Source organism: Panthera leo, chromosome B3, assembly GCF_018350215.1.
Source record: "Panthera leo isolate Ple1 chromosome B3, P.leo_Ple1_pat1.1, whole genome shotgun sequence".
NCBI lineage: Eukaryota > Metazoa > Chordata > Mammalia > Carnivora > Felidae > Panthera > Panthera leo.
Genome location: NC_056684.1, coordinates 118,628,879 through 118,646,166, shown reverse-complemented (window position 1 = coordinate 118,646,166; position 17,288 = coordinate 118,628,879). Strand labels below are relative to the sequence as shown.

Genomic DNA, 17,288 nt, shown 5'->3' with positions numbered 1-17,288 from the left:
CACATATTGTATGATTCCATTTATATGAAATATCCAAAATAGGTAAATTCATAGACAGAAAGTAGATTAGTGGTGGGCTAGACCTATGGGCCTAGGGGGGTAAATAGGGAATGACTGCTAATGGGTACAGGGTTTCTTTCTGGAGATAAAATGTGGTGATAGTTGTACAACTCTAAATATATTAAAAACCACTGAACTGTACAATACAAATAAGTGAATTGTATAATGTGAATTACATCTCAACAAAGCTGTTATGTAAAAAAGAAAAAAAAGAACAAATGCATCAGAGTCCCAAGCTTTAGCATTGTTTTAAATGGCATGATCCTTTGCTTTCCCACTTTCACATTCTATTTAAAAATATTTTGAATATAGCCATTAATTAGCTCATCTGCATGGACTACTAAAATGATTCTAGCCTTCAGAGACAAGAGACAAAAATTTTTTAAAAGGTAACATGTGTTGAGAATCAGTGTTCAATAGGATTCACAATAGTTCCACTGGTTTGTTGTTGGTTTTTTTTTTTTTGTTTTTTTTTTTTAAGATCTTATTTTTAAGTAATCTCTATACCCAATATGGGGCTCAAATTTACAACCCCAAGATCAAGAGTTGCATGCTCTACCGAACCGGCCAGGCGCCCCTAGTTCCACTGGTCTTAGTTCCAACAGTCCAAGCAAAGGACTGTTGAAAAGACTAAATCAGGATCATGTCCAGATAATAATAGTGATGGAGTAAAGTCCAAGTAGAAGATAAAACCAAATCATCACCAATAAGCTTCATCTTATTTTTACTACATGTGGTTGATCATCCATTAGAGGAAAAATTCCAGACATTACAAGACCTTTAAACAATACTTCTTATCACTAAAATTCCAACTATCCAGAAAAAACAATTTCCAGAGACTTCCACCTTTTCACTTTTAAGTCAATGGATTTCATTAGAGAAATTCCATCTTTTCACTTGAAGTCATCAGCAGTTGTCATTCACCCAATCATATTTATTTGCATACTTACTATGCAAATTCTTTACTGTGCAAATACATGCACGTTTACTATAAGCCAGGTACTCTATAGATTAGAAAGACAGCTCAAATTATGACTCTTACCTAAAAGAGTTATAATCAATCTAAGGGATAAAACATGCACAAAAAATCTCCCAAAGTGGTAGAAGTACTATACGAATGAAACAAATGAACTGTTTTAAGAGCAATTTAGGAGGCCAGGAAAGAGAGCTCACTTTTCAGATCAGGGATGAGAATGAAAGACTAAGGAAAGGGGTAAATTTGGGTCTAAATAGTGAAGGACGAATAAAAGTTCTAACATTAGAAATAGGTCAGGGGGAGTTTTCTGAGAAAAAGGAATAGCATGGATAGAATTAAGAAGGGCAAGTGTTTCAGGAAGAGCGACTATTTCAAACAGGAACAGTGTATGGTGTTTTGGTAGAGAAAAAGTAAGTAAGCAAACTAGACATTAAGCTAGGACCAGAGTGAAAAGGATTTTGAATGCCATTCTAGAGTATGAATTTGACCACATGGTCAGTAAAGGACTACTAATGACTAATAGCAAAAGTCAAAAGAAACAAGTGATACGTTAGAAAAATTAATCTGATTAAGAGTAAACAAGATGGCCTGGAATGCAGTGGTTAAGAGGTAGGGAGACTGGTTAGGTGACTGCAATAGCACCAGCAAAATAAGAGGAATACTGAACTCAGAAAGAAGAGAAATAAATTCTTTATATGGTAAGGTAGTTTACAATTTTTCATATTTCTATATATTCCATGAGAATTTCATATAAATTAACTGCTCAAATGAAGCCAAGGGACTTCTATCATGACAAGCTATAAATGCCTACACAAAAATTACTACACTCCCAAATCTCCATACCAAAAGGGTTATCTGAGACATAATCACATAACGAATCAAAGGGCATGGTTCATCTTCCAAAAGACACAATCTAGTTACTATCAACCCTAGAAGGTACACATTATTTCTATACTAACATTTAACAATGCCCTAGGGAAGTGACAAACAATCATGTTTTGAGGACAAATATTTTTTGCATTTTTTTTCTTTCCATCATCTTTATCAGTGCAGATATTTGCATGAAAACAGGATCACTGGTCCTTGGGGATTCATCAGTTCCTACTGCTTATTTTTCATCCATGTCATCCTCTCAATTAATGCAGAAAAGAGGATTGAGACATCGAAACACCAGATTAGGGTGTCAAGTAAATGTCAACCCTTAGAGTAGATGAATAATCTGTAAGGACAAAAAAAAGATCTTGTTTTTATGCAAATACACCATATATGATAAAACAAAGATTGACTATACCCAAGAAGTCCAATACATACCAATATAAATCTTTCCAATTCTAAATTTTAAAACTATTTTCTGTATGTCAGTTAATTTGTTGTGATCAGGGAAAATGACAATAAGTTGCAAAGCACTGATACAGAAACTGAAATAAGGCTGAATTTTGAACCAGAAAAAAATTCTGAAAAATTTCAGCTGTGCTCATGGGACTCATATAGCAGAAATGAGCATTTCTGTTTCAGAATTTTGGTTTAGTGCTTAAGGTGGCTATGTTAGGTGACCAAATCTCTACCTGCAGAGTCTTAAGTTTGAGAAATACAAACACTTAATAGTAATAATGTTTTTAACTATGTGGATCAAAAACTAAAACAAACCACACCAAATTTCTCATTCTGTGGAAAGCCATTAAAATAATCCTTACTGATATTTAGGGAACTCTGTTCCAAAAACGGAAATAGCGAAAGAATAATTTATTCTGTATAAACAGCTTTCAAGGTAATAGTAAATAGTTGATAAAGTCCTTTATAGAAGATATCCAGCTAGTAACAAAAAAATGACAGAATTAGACAACCACCATTTGGCAACCTATAATAAAACAGGGTAACGAGGCAGTTACCAAAGGCTACTGAAACTCTGCTGTAAGGCTGACAAAGAATTTTACAATGAATAATAGATCAGGCTAATAATGCCTTTATCAACTAATTAATTTTAATATCACAAAGAGAGATAGGCAGACATGATGTACCTTCTGATGGATGTATACAATACCATTTATGAAATACTCTTGCCAAAATAACAATTAAAAGTTCAAGCTGTATCTGTGCAGGCTTCTATATCTAACTACCAGAGAATAAAAAAGGGATAAGTGAACATATTAAACACTACCATAGGAATGTAAACAACAAAATCCAGAATGTAGAAAATTCTACAGAACAAATAACTAGTTTTAATAAATGGTAAGGGAAAATAAAAGGGAAGTGGAACTATGACAGATTAAGAGAGACTTAAGGGACATATCAATTAAATATAGTGCATGAACCTTATTCAGGGCCTGATTCAAGTAAACCACCAATTGATAAAGACAATTATAAGCCAACAAGGGAAATCCGAAACCCAATTAGCTATTTGACAACAGTTAAAAATTTTTAGGCACAGTAATGGAATGGTGGTTATATTTTAAAAGGTTAGGGAAGAGGGAGACAGACCTTGTTTTTTGGAATTATATATGAAGCTATTGGGTGATGAGGTAACAGGATGCTTAAGATTTGCTTTAAAATAATTATGGGAAATTATATAGGTGAAACAGATTGGCTCTGTATGGACTATTGAAATTGGGTCTTGGGAACATGAGACCATTATTCTATTTTTTCTACTTTGTGGCTCAGTCAGTTAAGCATCCAACTACTTTTGATTTCGGCTCAGGTCATGATCTTGGGGTTCATGGGATGGAGCCCCACATCAGGCTCTGCACTAAAGGTGCAGAGCCTGCTTGGGATTCTCTCTCCCTCTCTCTGCCCCACCTCTGTTGCTCATGTACATGTAATCTCTCTCTCTCAAAATAAATAAAAAACATTTTTTAAAAATGGGGAAAAATACTTTATTATCTTTCTCAGTAGGAAAGCAGAAAAACTAATTAGAAGAAATAAAGCAATTTCAACTACAACTAACTAGAGATAGTAATGTTGATAAATACATTTGGCAATATAGTGTCTTCTTAATATAATAAGCATAAAACTTCATTTAAAAAACTGACAGAGAGATAAAGGATCTTTTTTTTTTTTTTTTTTAAGAGACAGAACATGAGCTAGGGAGAAGGGAAGAGGGAGACAGAATCTTTTTTTTTTTTTTTAAGTTTATTTATTTTTGAGAGAGAGAGAGCAAGCGAGCGAGAGAAAGAGACAGTGTTGAATGGAGGAAGGGCAGAGAAAAAAGGAGAGAGAGAATCCCAAGCAGGCTCTGCACAGTCAGCACAGAGCCCGATGTGGGGTTCAAACTCATGAAATCGCAAGATCAGGATCTGAGCCAAAACCAAGAGTTGGATGCTTAACCGACTGACCCACCCAGCGCCCCGAGGTAAAGGCTTATTATGATTATTATAGCATTTACTATCCAGAGCTAGTAAAAGAATCAACTTCTATATGATACCAACCTTGCATTCATGAATTTAATAATCACACATTTGCCTTTTCATTATAAACCCTGGAAGTCCATGATATACGTGCTAAGTAGTAATTTTGCCAAGACGTAAATTTTAATCATGAGACATAAATGACCAGTAACACAGAGGAAAGTTAGATAAAAATGAGTAAACCTAGTAGACCAACTAGCAACCATAGTTCAAAGCAGTTTGTTGTTTCCTGCTCCTTGATTCATGAAGTGGTTAAAATGTTTTCTTGGGAAAAGAAAGCAACTGCTAATGACAGTGATGGAAATATTGAAAAGATAAAGAGACCTAAGGAAGTGATGACTATTAGTCAAAAATTAAAAGTTTTATAGGTGCCTGGGTGGCTCAGTTGGTTGAACAACTCTTGATTTTGGCTCATGATCTCACAGTTCATGAGCTAGAGCCCTGTGTTGGGCTTTGTGCTGACCACATGGAGCCTGCTTGGGATTCTCTCTCTCTCCTCTCTCTCTACGCCTCCCCCCACTCGCTGTAAATCATTTGATCAACCAATCAATCAATCAGAAGTTTTAAATTAAATTTTAAAGTGACATATTGAATTTGGCACTAATTTAAAACAACAATGGGAACGAATCCTCTATATGCTCTATAAATAAGAAAAATAATTTATGAAACTGTTTTTGGGATTGTTCCAATCAGTGCAAAACTTGCATGTTTGAAGAAAATTATAAGCTACTGTGGCCTCTTACAACTGTGGATTCAGGAAGGTCTCAGGAAATTCTAACCACAGTATTATGTTGAGTTTCTCTTTCACTTAAAAAGTGAGAAATTCTACAATTCTTTCCCAGTTTTATAATGAATACAGTATGGAAAGAGATATAATCTATATGGGCTTTCCTTTGGGGAACCAATCTTTCCTCCAATTCCATGTGATCTGAGTCAGACTAATCCCTCTAAACTGTGTCTGTATCCAGGATTCAAGCCTGGCCCATCAGAATGTTCCATGCTAACTGGCCAAAGGAGTGGTTCTAAAATAGGTCTAAGTCAAGATGGTATAGTCTGAGTCCTCCCCAGGATCTTTCTTTTGGAATGTTCATAAAAGATATTCTTCATTTTGGGATTACAAGATTTAAAGACATATAAACTGGAGCTCCTTTTGGCCACCTTCCCCACTGTTAGTTCAAAGAATAAGGCTAATGCAAGAGCCTTGAGCTGCAAAACAAAAGCCAAGAACAAGAATACATTCCAATGACATCATTAAAAGTCAAAGATCTAGATACCCTCAAAGCTATTTCTACTCCTGAAATTTTGATTTGCACGAATAAAGTCCCTCTTTTGCTTAAGCTAGTTTGATTTGACATTCTATCGCTTCAAACTCAAAGGGTTTCCAATATACTTTTATTGTATAGAGAAAAATAACTTGTTATTGAGTAAACGCCATAATTGTTCCAGTGTATTATACCATAAAAGGCACACTAGATTATAGTGACTCCTTACCTCCAGAATGCCTAATAAAGATACTTTGAGTTACATCTAGAACTCATCATGAAATGTACAACCTGCAACCCTGAATAAATGTGACCGTATGGGTACTCACACTCATCTAGCCCCAGCTGATAGGCCAAGTTCTGCAGGCCCCGTACCTTCTCCATCAAATTAGCTGTGGTGAGGCTCCCCAGTTCTGAAACAGAGTAATTTATTTCAATACCATTTCTTTCTACTATTCTCTAGTGACAATCCATTCAGATTAGAAATCTTTCTTATAAAACTTTTCAAGCTTAATTCTTATCTAATAAATAGAAAACGGATCTCTTCTCATCCAATCATTCTCTCTATACACACACACACATACACACACAGAAATCAGTGAATTTTTCCTACTGTTGCAAAATGCTTCAGATGAACTTACCCATTTAATGAGAAAATAGCATAAAAACATAGCAAATTATGTTTTATTCTAAAGATCCTTTTATAACTTTCATTGTACCCATCACACAAAGTAAACACACCATTAAAACATGAAACCTTGTGATCTGACACAACACTGAGAAAGTCTCAGACAGATCTTTGTCTTACAAAATGGCACTGTCTCCACTATCATTTATAAGTCCCCATTATTCCAAATAATAATAAAATAGCAACAAAACAGTTACTGTTCCCCATTTCCCTAGGTTAGTAAACAGAGACTAAACATTAATCCAAACTACCTTCAAACCAAAATCCTATAAATTTTTTTAAGTATACTAGATAAAAAGACAGTATACTTAAAATAAAAACTTACTTTACCAGATTTTCATTTAAATAGCACACAATTCCTTTTATGTTTAGATACAGATCAATTGGAATGGAACATGATGCTATAATCCCTTACTAAAAATGTAAAGTTTCCTTAGGAAATTCATACTGATGGGACATTATATAAATGTCTGTTTGGAACATTACAACAATGAACCCGAGATGCCCTTGAGACTTAATTTTTCCATGGTTGGAGGAGGGGATCTGCATTTAAGCATTTCATGCAGAACAATGAATTACTTCTGAAATCAAATAAAGGTGTTATTTTCTCCCACTTATCATGCCACACTCATTATCCATATCTGGCATAAGTAGACTTTCGTGATCTGTTCAGCTCTTGAATAGCTCAAGAAAGCCAGACTTTTACCTTAATTTCAGTCTATTACTTCACAACCATCATGAATCTTATCACCAGAAGGATGATAAAAATTAAATAAAGTAGAGCAAAATCAAGGAAAATTAATGTTTTTTAATTTAAATTTCCACTTTGTGGTTGAGTTCCAAGTCATTTATCAAACAACAATATTCACTACTTCTAGTATTCTTTATGGAAGAAACTGATGGCATAGAAAGAACTAAAAGACAGGTCTTAACCCACTAAGAGGTTATCAATTAATAGTACTGACAACAATATATGGCAGTAAATCCTAAATAAGGCACTTGTGTTAGAGTGGTAAAGGACTAGACTTAAAAGATCAGTTTAAATTTTAATTCTAATAAATCTTGGTTAAGTTAACCTCTGAACCTTAGACACCATCATACCTAACTCACAGGACCTTTATGAGAATTAAATGGGAAATTTTTATGTGAGAGCTTTTGTTGACTGTAGCATTATACAAAATAAAGTTAATATTAAAGGAATTTAGCAGCAGCAGAAATCATCATGACTGGTCCTGAGTTGAAGGGATTTATACACATGAAAAAATAGGGACAAGCATCAGACATGAAGAATCATGAATCAGCTCAGTTAAGCAGGCGGTCTGACTGCAGCAGAGAATACCCATAAGGGAATAGTGAGAGAAAAATTGGAAAGGTGGTTTGTGGAAGAGCATAAACGTCAGGTTAAAAGTTAGAAGTCACCAGCATTGCTTACCTTTCAACATGTCAATGTCATCACGTTCTATTTCAGCCATCCATTTGGGTGGAGAACTAGTAATAGGCTGTCAAAATGTAAGAATACATCCACTCAGATGCATACAAAATGTAAAGAGATCGTAATCTTCCTTCTTATAAGAAAAGTAGATTGTCATACAGTCTTCAGCCTTCAGGCTTTTGTTCAAAAATACTGACAAATTATAATTTCAAAAGGTCAGATTTCTCTAGGTTCAGATATGGCCTGCAAAGAGTCACTTTACAAAATAATACTGCTCATCTTTATAGTTGGTCTCAGAGAAATTATCTTAGAAGAAAGGACTGGGGACACCTGGGTGGCTCCATCAGTTAAGCCTCTGATTCTTGATTTGGGTTCAGGTCATGATGTCATGGTCCATGAGATTAAGCCAAAAGCCCCATGTCATGCTCTGCGCTGACAGTGTGGATACTACTTGGAATTCTCTCTCCCTCTCCCTCTGCGCCTCCCCCCACCTTGATCTCTTTGTCAAAATAAATAAATAAACATTAAAAGAAGAAGAAGAAGAAGAAGAAGAAGAAGAAGAAGAAGAAGGTCTGACCACTGTTACTGTTTCATGCGTAAGAGATTAGTAAAGCAATGAAAGAAATTACTTGAAATCCAGTTCTGGTAAAAGACTCCAACTGAACTGCTCGAGACAATCAGCAAGTAACATTCTCTGGCACAGGAGAAGATTCAAAGAAAGAAGATGTCTCTGTCTCTCTCTCACACACACACACACACACACACACACACACATACACACACACACACACAGAGACACACAGGAATATTACTCGGCCATAAAGCAATGAAATCTTGCCATTCGTAACAACACGAATGGACCTAGAGGGTATTATGCTATGTGAAATAAGTCAGAGAAAGACAAATACCACATGATTTCACTTACATGTGGGATCTAAAAAAAAAAAAAAAAAAAAAAAAAAATGAGGGGAGCTTGGGCAGCTCAGCTGGTTAAGCGTCTAACTCTTGATTTTGGCTCAGGTCATGATCTCACAGTCATGAGATCGAGCCCCATGTTCAGCTCCACACTGATAGTGCACTGAGCCTATTTGGAATTCTTTCTCCCTCTGCCCCTCCTCCACTCGTGCTCACATGCTCTCTCTCTCTCACAAAATAAATAAAACTTAAAAATAAATAAATGAATAAGCAGAAAACAGAAACAGACTCATGAATACAGAGAACAAACTGGTGGTTGTGTTGGGAGAAGAGTGGGCAAAATAGGTGAAGGGGATTAAGGGATACAAACTTTCAGTTATAAATAAGTCACAGAAACAAAAAGTACAGCATGAGGAATATAGTCAATGATAATGTAATATATATAATTGTTAATTCACTATGCTATACTCCTGAAACCAATATATTATATGTCAACTATAATTGAAGTAAAAATTTTTTAAAGAGGGGCGCCTGGGTAGCTCAGTCAGTTAAGCGTCCGACTTCGGCTCAGGTCATGAACTCGTGGTTCCTGAGTTTGAGCCCCGCGTCGGGCTCTGTGCTGACAGCTCAGAGCCTGCTTCAGATTCTGTGTCTCCTTCTCTCCCTGCCCCTCCTCTGCTCATGCTCTACTCTCTCTGTCTTACAAAAATAAAGACTAAAAAAAATTTTTTTTAATTTTTTTAAAGTAGTCCTCAATTTGTGAGAAGACTATCATGATCATCACTTCAAATTTCATTTTACTATAACATTTTAGAAAACTTTAGAACTTTTATCTTCTCATTTATGAAAAGCAAACTTACATGCTCGCTTCGCGTATACTATGAAAAGTAAACTTGCAAAATATGAAAGAGAGCCCATTCTTGGAATAACTTTTGGCAACAGTTTTCAAGCCTAGTTGCACATGAGAATCATCTATGTAACAAAAAAATACAGATGATGTGGACACACTCCAGATGCACTGATGTAGAGTATCAGAGGTGGGGAAAGGGTCCAGTGAAGAGAACAGAGCAACCGACATTACAATGTATTTTTTTTGTTGTTTTTTTTTTCAACTCTGGATACATTTTATTTATTTACTTTTTAACACAGTTTATTGTCAAATTGGCTAACATAGTGTGTAAAGTGTGCTCTTGGTTTTTGGGGTAGATTCTAATGTACCGTTTATTTAACTTCAAAAACATTTCAGTACCCTACACATACAAAAAAGGGTAACAGAACGTTTTAGGGCCTGCTGCCTTGAAAGTAGGAAAGTTGTAGCACTAATGAATGCTTTACTCTGCCTTCTAATGAGCCACTGAGAAATTTCAAATTCCTGTAAGGAAGTATAAGCTAAGATCATAATGCATCTCATAAACAAAAGGGAAAAGTTTCAAAATCATGGTTTGGTCAAAAAGAATATTAGTGTTACATTAAATATTTCAACTGCCTTGCCTTAAAAGCTTTCACGCTGAGAAAAGTGGCTAATAGACATAGGTCAAAATGCCAAAATAGAGCATTTGGACAGAGGAAGACATTATTATCAACATGATGATAATATAAACAGATTTCCAGGGCTGTAGTTACAAACTGATTTTAAGCCTATTACATTTTTCTTGAAAATAAAGAAACAGGAGATATTTAAGGTTTTACTAAGGAGTAAAACACTGTATAAACTTCATTAGGTAAATAAAATATTACTTACACTTTTAAAGGAAGCTGCGAATTCAGCAACACCTGGTACTGAAAAGAAAAAACATATTATTTATTCAATAAACATTTTAGTGTCCCAGACATAGAGGAGCCAAATAAGAAGAAGAAAACAGCCTTGTCTTCAAGGAGCTTACAGTCTGGAAAAGGAGAGAAACTCGGTAATTATTTTTTAAGTGCTCCAAGAAACATACCAGGTGCTATGGGAAGACAAAAAAAAAGGGGGGGGTGGAGAGAGAGAGGAAAAAAAAGAAAGAAAAGGAAAAAAAAAGAAAAACAAGAAATCTGTATCTGACTGAGGGGAGGGAAGAAAAGCTTCTCAAAGAAAATAATGCCTCAACTGAACTTGGAAGGATCAGGAGTTAGCTGGAAGGACAGGGAGATACAATATGTCTTACCAAAAAATTTAAATTTACTTTTTTAGGTATGCTGTTCTATCAATCCAGTTGTTACTTAAATGCCTCACAAGAAGAATTACATTAGAAAACAAAATGATAAAAACAGATATTTAAAAATAAAATACTGTTGGGGTGCCTGGGTGGCTCAATCAGTTAAGCATCCGACTTTGGCTCAGGTCATGATCTCACGTCTCGTGGGTTCGAGCTCTGCATCGAGCTCTGTGCTGACAGTTCAGAGCCTGGAGCCTGCTTCAGATTCTGTGTTTCTCTCTCTCTCTCTGCCCCTTCCCCACTCGCACTCTGTCTCTCTCTCTCTCTCTCTCTCAAAAATAAACAGTAAACAAAATAAAACAAAGTAAAATAAAATAAAATAACTGTTCAACCTCACTAATAAAGAAACATGAACTAAAGACAAGAAATATCAGTAACGTCCAATAATGGCTAGTATCTGGGTAAATGGGCACTCACACACGGCCATCCTCTACATTGTGTACAAAGGTACATGTTAGAGGTACATGTTAAGTTGTTTGTAATATCAAACAGTGGACTAAAGTTTCCAAATAGGGTAGGAATATATAAACTACAGTATATCTACATAATGAAATACTTCAGGAGAATGAAGGAGATCTAGACCTACTAACATGGAAAGATGCATTAATAAATTAGTAGGTGGGATAAGTTAAGCTATATTAGCCCAACCATGTACATCTGACACATCATTATACCAAAAACAACAAAACAAAAACCAAAACCCAAAAAACCCTGCTGTATACTTTAAAAATATGTATTTGTTTATCTATATAATCATTATTAAAGCCAAGAGGATTTGTACCAAACTATTAATAGTGATTTTACAAGAGTGAGTGAAGGAAGTGAAGAAATACTTTATGCATCCCTGAATTGTCTGAACTTATTTCAGATGTAATTTTTTTAAGGCTGTCTATCATTTCCTGAGTCACACTGTGTCCTGAAAAAGTTAAACCACCAAAAAGCTATTCTTAACATCAGACCACAGAATTCAGTCTCTTCCCTGTGAAGTAAAATCAAATTTTTAACCATTACAGTTAAATGATAACTTCAAAACTCTCTCTCAAAGTAGCACTGATTCTCCTGTATTACTTCTGATATCAAGAAACCAAAAACTTACATTGTTCTGGCCAAAGGTCTGGTGAGGCACGGTCAAGTTTTTCAAAACTTAGCAGAGATGCTTCCAGATCTGCCCCTAGAACAAAACACCCACATGAGCCAAGAAGACACAAAACATGTTAATTCACATTTTATAACACTTCAAACTCAAAGAACATAACAAACTGGGACACTCTCTTGGAAGTCTAGAAATCCGAGTTCTAGAACTACTGACACTACCAGGCCATGATGTTATAAAAATAAATCATTCTCCTTCATCAAACTTCACTTTTCTGATCTATAAACCGGGAGCAATATTTTAGTGGGGTGTTAAGAAAAATAAGTAACAACAAACCCATCTATATCTTCACTCATACTCTTAGACTTTCCCCCAATTAAGTGTCCCTGCTCCCAAGAAAGACAAACTCCTCTGCAGAGCTCTGCATGCCATTTTTTTTCTTGCTTTGTCAAAGATATCATCTTGAATAATCTTTCTTACACAATTAATTTCTATGTTTTCTACTGGCTCATCCTCAACAGCAAGCAAGCCTGTTCTAGAATCTCTCCTTCTTTGAAAAAAATTCTTCTATGACCCCATTACCTCCTTTTTCCTCCTTCATTTCCAAAGTTCTGGAGTTGTCTATCCTGCTATTTCCACTTCCTTTACCTCACATTCTCTCCTTAACCCATGACAATCAGGCTTCTGCTCCTGCATACATGGAAAGTGTTGTGGTCAAGGTCACCTATGACTACCTATGTTGCTAAATCCAGCAGTCACTTCTCTGTTGTCTATCATGTGACCTCTCTGCAGCACTTACACACTGACCACTCTCCTTGAAAAACTCCTCTTCCAGCTTCTATAAAACCTCTATGATGCTGATTTTTCTCCTACCTCACTGACTCCTTCCTCATTCTCCACCACACAGGTCCCACCCTAGGCTGGCTTCACTCTCTACCTGAAGTCTCCTAAGGAGATCTCATCTAGCCCCACAGTTTTTACCATCATTTATATGTCAATAACTCCATAATCATATTTCCAGTCCCAATCTTACCCAGAACTTCAGAGGAATAGCTAGGCTACTTAACAAACTCCTCTGCCAGAGCTCTAATAACTCCTGACATCTGTCTCTATTTACATGTGTGAAAACCGTAAGTCTAATACATTCAAAATCATCTCCACCTCAAGAAATAGAACCACCATGAACCCCAGTTCTCAAACCAAAATCCAGATGTCATCTATCCTTCATGCCTCCCTTTCCTTCACCCGTCCATTACAATCCATTAGTAAGTCCAGTAGTTTCCCTCTCCAAAATATACCATGAAACCAAATTAACTAGCCAAGGAACCATCACTTCTCTCCCAGACTATTCAGAAGCCTCTCAACAGTTCTCCCTGCTTCGATTTTTACCTTTTCCCCTCTCTACCCAAATCTGTTCTTCACAAAGTAGCCAGCACTGACTTTTTTTTTTAATGTCAATCAGTTTGTGTCACTCTTCGGCTTAAGGGACTTCTTCCCAGCTAAGTTCATGAATGTATATTGTATCTGCCATGCCCTAGAAAAACATCATACATGATCCAGCCCCTGCCTAATTCTTCCATACCATTTGATATGTACCATTCCTTCACTACTCTTGCCCTGGCACACAGTAGATGCTCAACATTAATAACAATTAACGTTTGTTGAATATCCATTGTGTGCTCAGTATGATAGAGAGTTGCATAAATTAGTTCATTTAATGGTCGAAACAGTGGTTCTTAACATTTTCTGGGTGAGTCACATCTTTGGAAATCTAGGGAAAAAAGGGCTATGGATTCATTCCCTGGAAAACGTACGTATGTATAAAATTTCAACATGTGCTTTCCTTGGGGTGCTTGGGTGGCTCAGTCAGTTAAGCGCCTGACTCTTGATCTCAGCTCAGGTCTTTTTTTTTTTTTTTTTTTAATGTTTATTTATTTTTGCAAGAGAGAGAGAGAGAGAGAGAGAGGAGAGAGTCAGAGTGCAAACGGGAGACAGGCAGAGAGAGAGGGAAACACAGAATCTGAAGCAGGTTCCAGACTGAGCTGTCAGCACAGAGCCCGATGCGGGGCTCGAACTCACAGACCACGAGATCGTGACCTGAGCCGAAGTTGGACGCTTAACCAACTGAACCACCCAGACGCCCCTCAGCTCAGGTCTTGATCTCAGAGTCGTGAGTTCAAGACCTGTATTGGGCTGGATGCTGGGCATGAAGCCTAATTAAAAAAACAACAACAAACATGTGCTCTTCTCTAAACTGGACCCCCCCCCCCCCACCAATATTCTACGGGAATTTCCAGCAGCATTCTAATTGGTAAAGAACTCAACCCTAATAAATTGTCTTAACTAAGCATCCAAAAATGGTAACAAAGAAAAGCTGTGTGTAACACACAAAATGCCAATTTTCAAATTCCCAAGGAATGTTACTGATGGGAAGCTCAATCACAACAAAAGTGAACTTACTAAGAATAGGATCCAGTAACAAACAAGGGTGGTCTTATGATCCCACGGTCTGGGGCATAACTCAGAATTTGCTGTGAGTGCTACTCTCATTCATTAATTCCAATGTTCTCCTTTTTAAAGAAGTGCTAAGCCAATTTAACATTAAAAAGACAAATGAGTAAATGACCTAGATTTGAATTAAATCTTATAGAAAGAGACAGGTAAAACACTAAAGATACAAGCTAGGGGCACCTGGGTGGCTCAGTCGGTTAAACATCCAACTCTGGCACAGGTCATGAGTTCTCAGTTTATGAGTTCGAGCCCCACATTGGGCTCTGCACTGACAGAGTGGAGCCTGCTTGGGATTCTCTCTCAACCTCTCTGCCCCTCCCCCACTCTCTCACACATGCACTCTCTCTCTCAAAATAAACTTTTAAAATAGTGAGAAAGCTAGGCAGTGGAATATTTTAGGATGAGATACTTATTTAGAAGCTGTATTTAAGTTCAAAGTGCTCAACTTGATTTTGTCAGATTAAAAGGAAAAGATTAGGTGAAGAATGCAATTCTGTAAAAGATAAGCATGAAAACTGAAAAATCAAGTGTGCAAATAGAGTGACTATGGAGATGGCTAGAAGATCAAGGGAAAACAATGTTTCCAATATTCTTCCTAGCCAAAAAAAGGAAAAAAAAAAAAATAGAGAACACAAGAAAAAAACAAAATACAAGCAACACAATTCTAAAATCTCCAAATTGATAAATATAAAAACAACTTAGTAATAAACTAAAAAAAAATTTTTTTTAATGATTTTTATTTATTTTTGAGAGAGACAGAGCATGAGCGGGGGAGAGACAGAGTATGAGTGGGAGAGAGGCAGAGAAAGAGGGAGACACAGAATTTGAGGCAGGTTCCAGGTGCTGAGCTGTCAGTTAAGAGCCTGATGCGGGGCTCAAACTCGTGAACCACGAGATCATGACCTGAGGCAAAGTCGGACACTTAACCTACTGAGCCACCCAGTCGCCCCATAAACTAAAAATTTTAATAGCAATTACTTCTACTTCTATCACTTGGCTGATTTTTTTAAAATTCTGGTAAGATACACATAACAAAATGTACCACTTTAACTATTTTTAAGGGTACAGTTCAGTGGCATTAAAAACATTCACACTGTTGTGTAACCATCATTACCATCCATCTCCAGAATATTCTCACCATTCTAAACTGAAACTGTACCCTATTAAACAATAACTACCCATTCCCATAGTTGACTTTATAAATGTCCTTTTTTGTTTTTCTGGCAAGAAAGACATTTTAAGAGAGCATCCAGGCAGGAATATTTTTGGCCCCGGACCCATAATTTCTTATACGGTATGCACCTGTGCTCAAAAAACTTAAGACTAAGTTAAACTTGAAACCCAAGACTAGTAAATTATTGATTAAAAATAAAATGTTAATTGAAGGTCTACTGCTTGCCAGACACTGTGCTAAACTCTGGGATCCAACCATGAACAAGACAGACTTGGAATTTATAATCTAGCATGAAAGGGGCAAAATTAACAGACTAATTATGCTGACAGTGAAGGTAGTGAGATAGTGACTAACAGTGAAGAGAGGCAACTTCAGATACTGTGTTCTGGGAAACCTTCTCTGGGAAGTAATCTAAAATGAGACCTTAAAGTACAAAAGCATTTACATGATTGATTAATCTCTTCCTTCCCCAAAGCACCTAACATTTTGCCTTTCATACAGTGGAAACTCAGTAATAGCTCTCCTGGCCTCAATTTCCTCATTCCTGAAATAAACTCTCAAGATTTCTTCCAAACACAAAATGTGTTTGAGAAGAGAAAACTACATATCAATGAAATGGACGTGAGGATGGGGGCGGTAGAAGCAAAAATTAAGTGAGTTCAGAAATGACTGCAAAATCATAAATAAGGCAGAATGGAGTGCAGAAGAATGCGGATATACCAAAACCACTTAATTGCTATCTGAAGTGACTTGTATCTTAGACAACATATAGACGGAAATCGTTCACTCACTGGGCCTGAGGAAATACATACAGAAGAAGCAAGAGAGTATGAGATAAGTGCATGACTACGAAAAGCTCAATTCTCATCTTTCTCTGGGAAGGGACCAAAACAGGGCAACGGTCCCAATCTACCGAGACAGGAGAATATCAGGTTTTGCTTGTGGCTTAATTCCGGGAATGAGGTCAGCCACCAACCCCAGCTAGGGTTTGAACGAATCTTCCCAGATGCTCAAAAAGAAGAGAATCGACCCTTCCATGGGGTGCCCTGAGAAGAAAACTACACTAAAGCATCACATTTCCCTCCAGCAGTATATCCTCCTCGGCCCTGCCTCACCCAAATGGGGCTAAGGGAGGGCTAGAGCGACCCCGACCTTCCGCCTGGAATGGGCCCCACGAGGGTGCCCTCCTCCACCCGCTTGGTACGCAGAGGGGAAACGGAGCACCTCCGGAGCTACTGTGAAGAACAGGCGAGCTTGAAGACGCACCCGCATCCTAAGAAAAAGAAGCCTAAAGGAAAGGATTGGAGCTCAAGAACAAAAGTGTAAGTTCGAGGGGCAGGCAGAGAATGGAAGTCACCAGCAGAGCAAAGAAGGAGGTTGCAGCCGAAAGGTCTCTATGCCGGCTCTTACCGTCTGTGGGAGACGCCATCTTCCAACCCATGTCACGTGACGTGGCCAACCGTCGGCGGGAAAGCTAGGATCCATAAGCCACGCCCCCAGAGAGAAACCCCTATCCCCAACTTGCAGCCCCGTCTCATTTCCCCGCCCCATAGGGCAAGCTTTGCCTAGCCCCGCCTCCAG

At 37.2% G+C, this 17,288-nt stretch overlaps 1 protein-coding gene across 6 annotated transcripts in view; it reads right to left on the bottom strand.

Annotated features, from left to right (window-relative positions):
* LIN52 (lin-52 DREAM MuvB core complex component) overlaps nucleotides 1-17,212 on the bottom strand; it is a 109,147-nt gene extending 91,935 nt beyond the window's left edge. For 2 of the 6 annotated variants that reach the window (XR_006203951.1, XR_006203952.1), the window contains exons 1-5: nucleotides 17,118-17,212; nucleotides 12,026-12,100; nucleotides 10,476-10,513; nucleotides 7,820-7,886; nucleotides 6,029-6,112 (exon numbers count right to left, since the gene is read on the bottom strand). Coding sequence is in view for 4 of the 6 variants with exons in the window: in XM_042943774.1 (XP_042799708.1) it covers nucleotides 2,212-2,255; nucleotides 6,029-6,112; nucleotides 7,820-7,886; nucleotides 10,476-10,513; nucleotides 12,026-12,100; nucleotides 17,118-17,148 (339 nt within the window). In the remaining 2 variants the exon portion in view is untranslated. Of the gene's footprint in view, nucleotides 1-579; nucleotides 2,256-6,028; nucleotides 6,113-7,819; nucleotides 7,887-10,475; nucleotides 10,514-12,025; nucleotides 12,101-17,117 lie in introns of those variants that run through there. The other 4 variants (XM_042943774.1, XM_042943775.1, XM_042943776.1 and 1 more) reach the window with 4 other exon arrangements.
* Nucleotides 17,213-17,288: the final 76 nt, after the last annotated feature.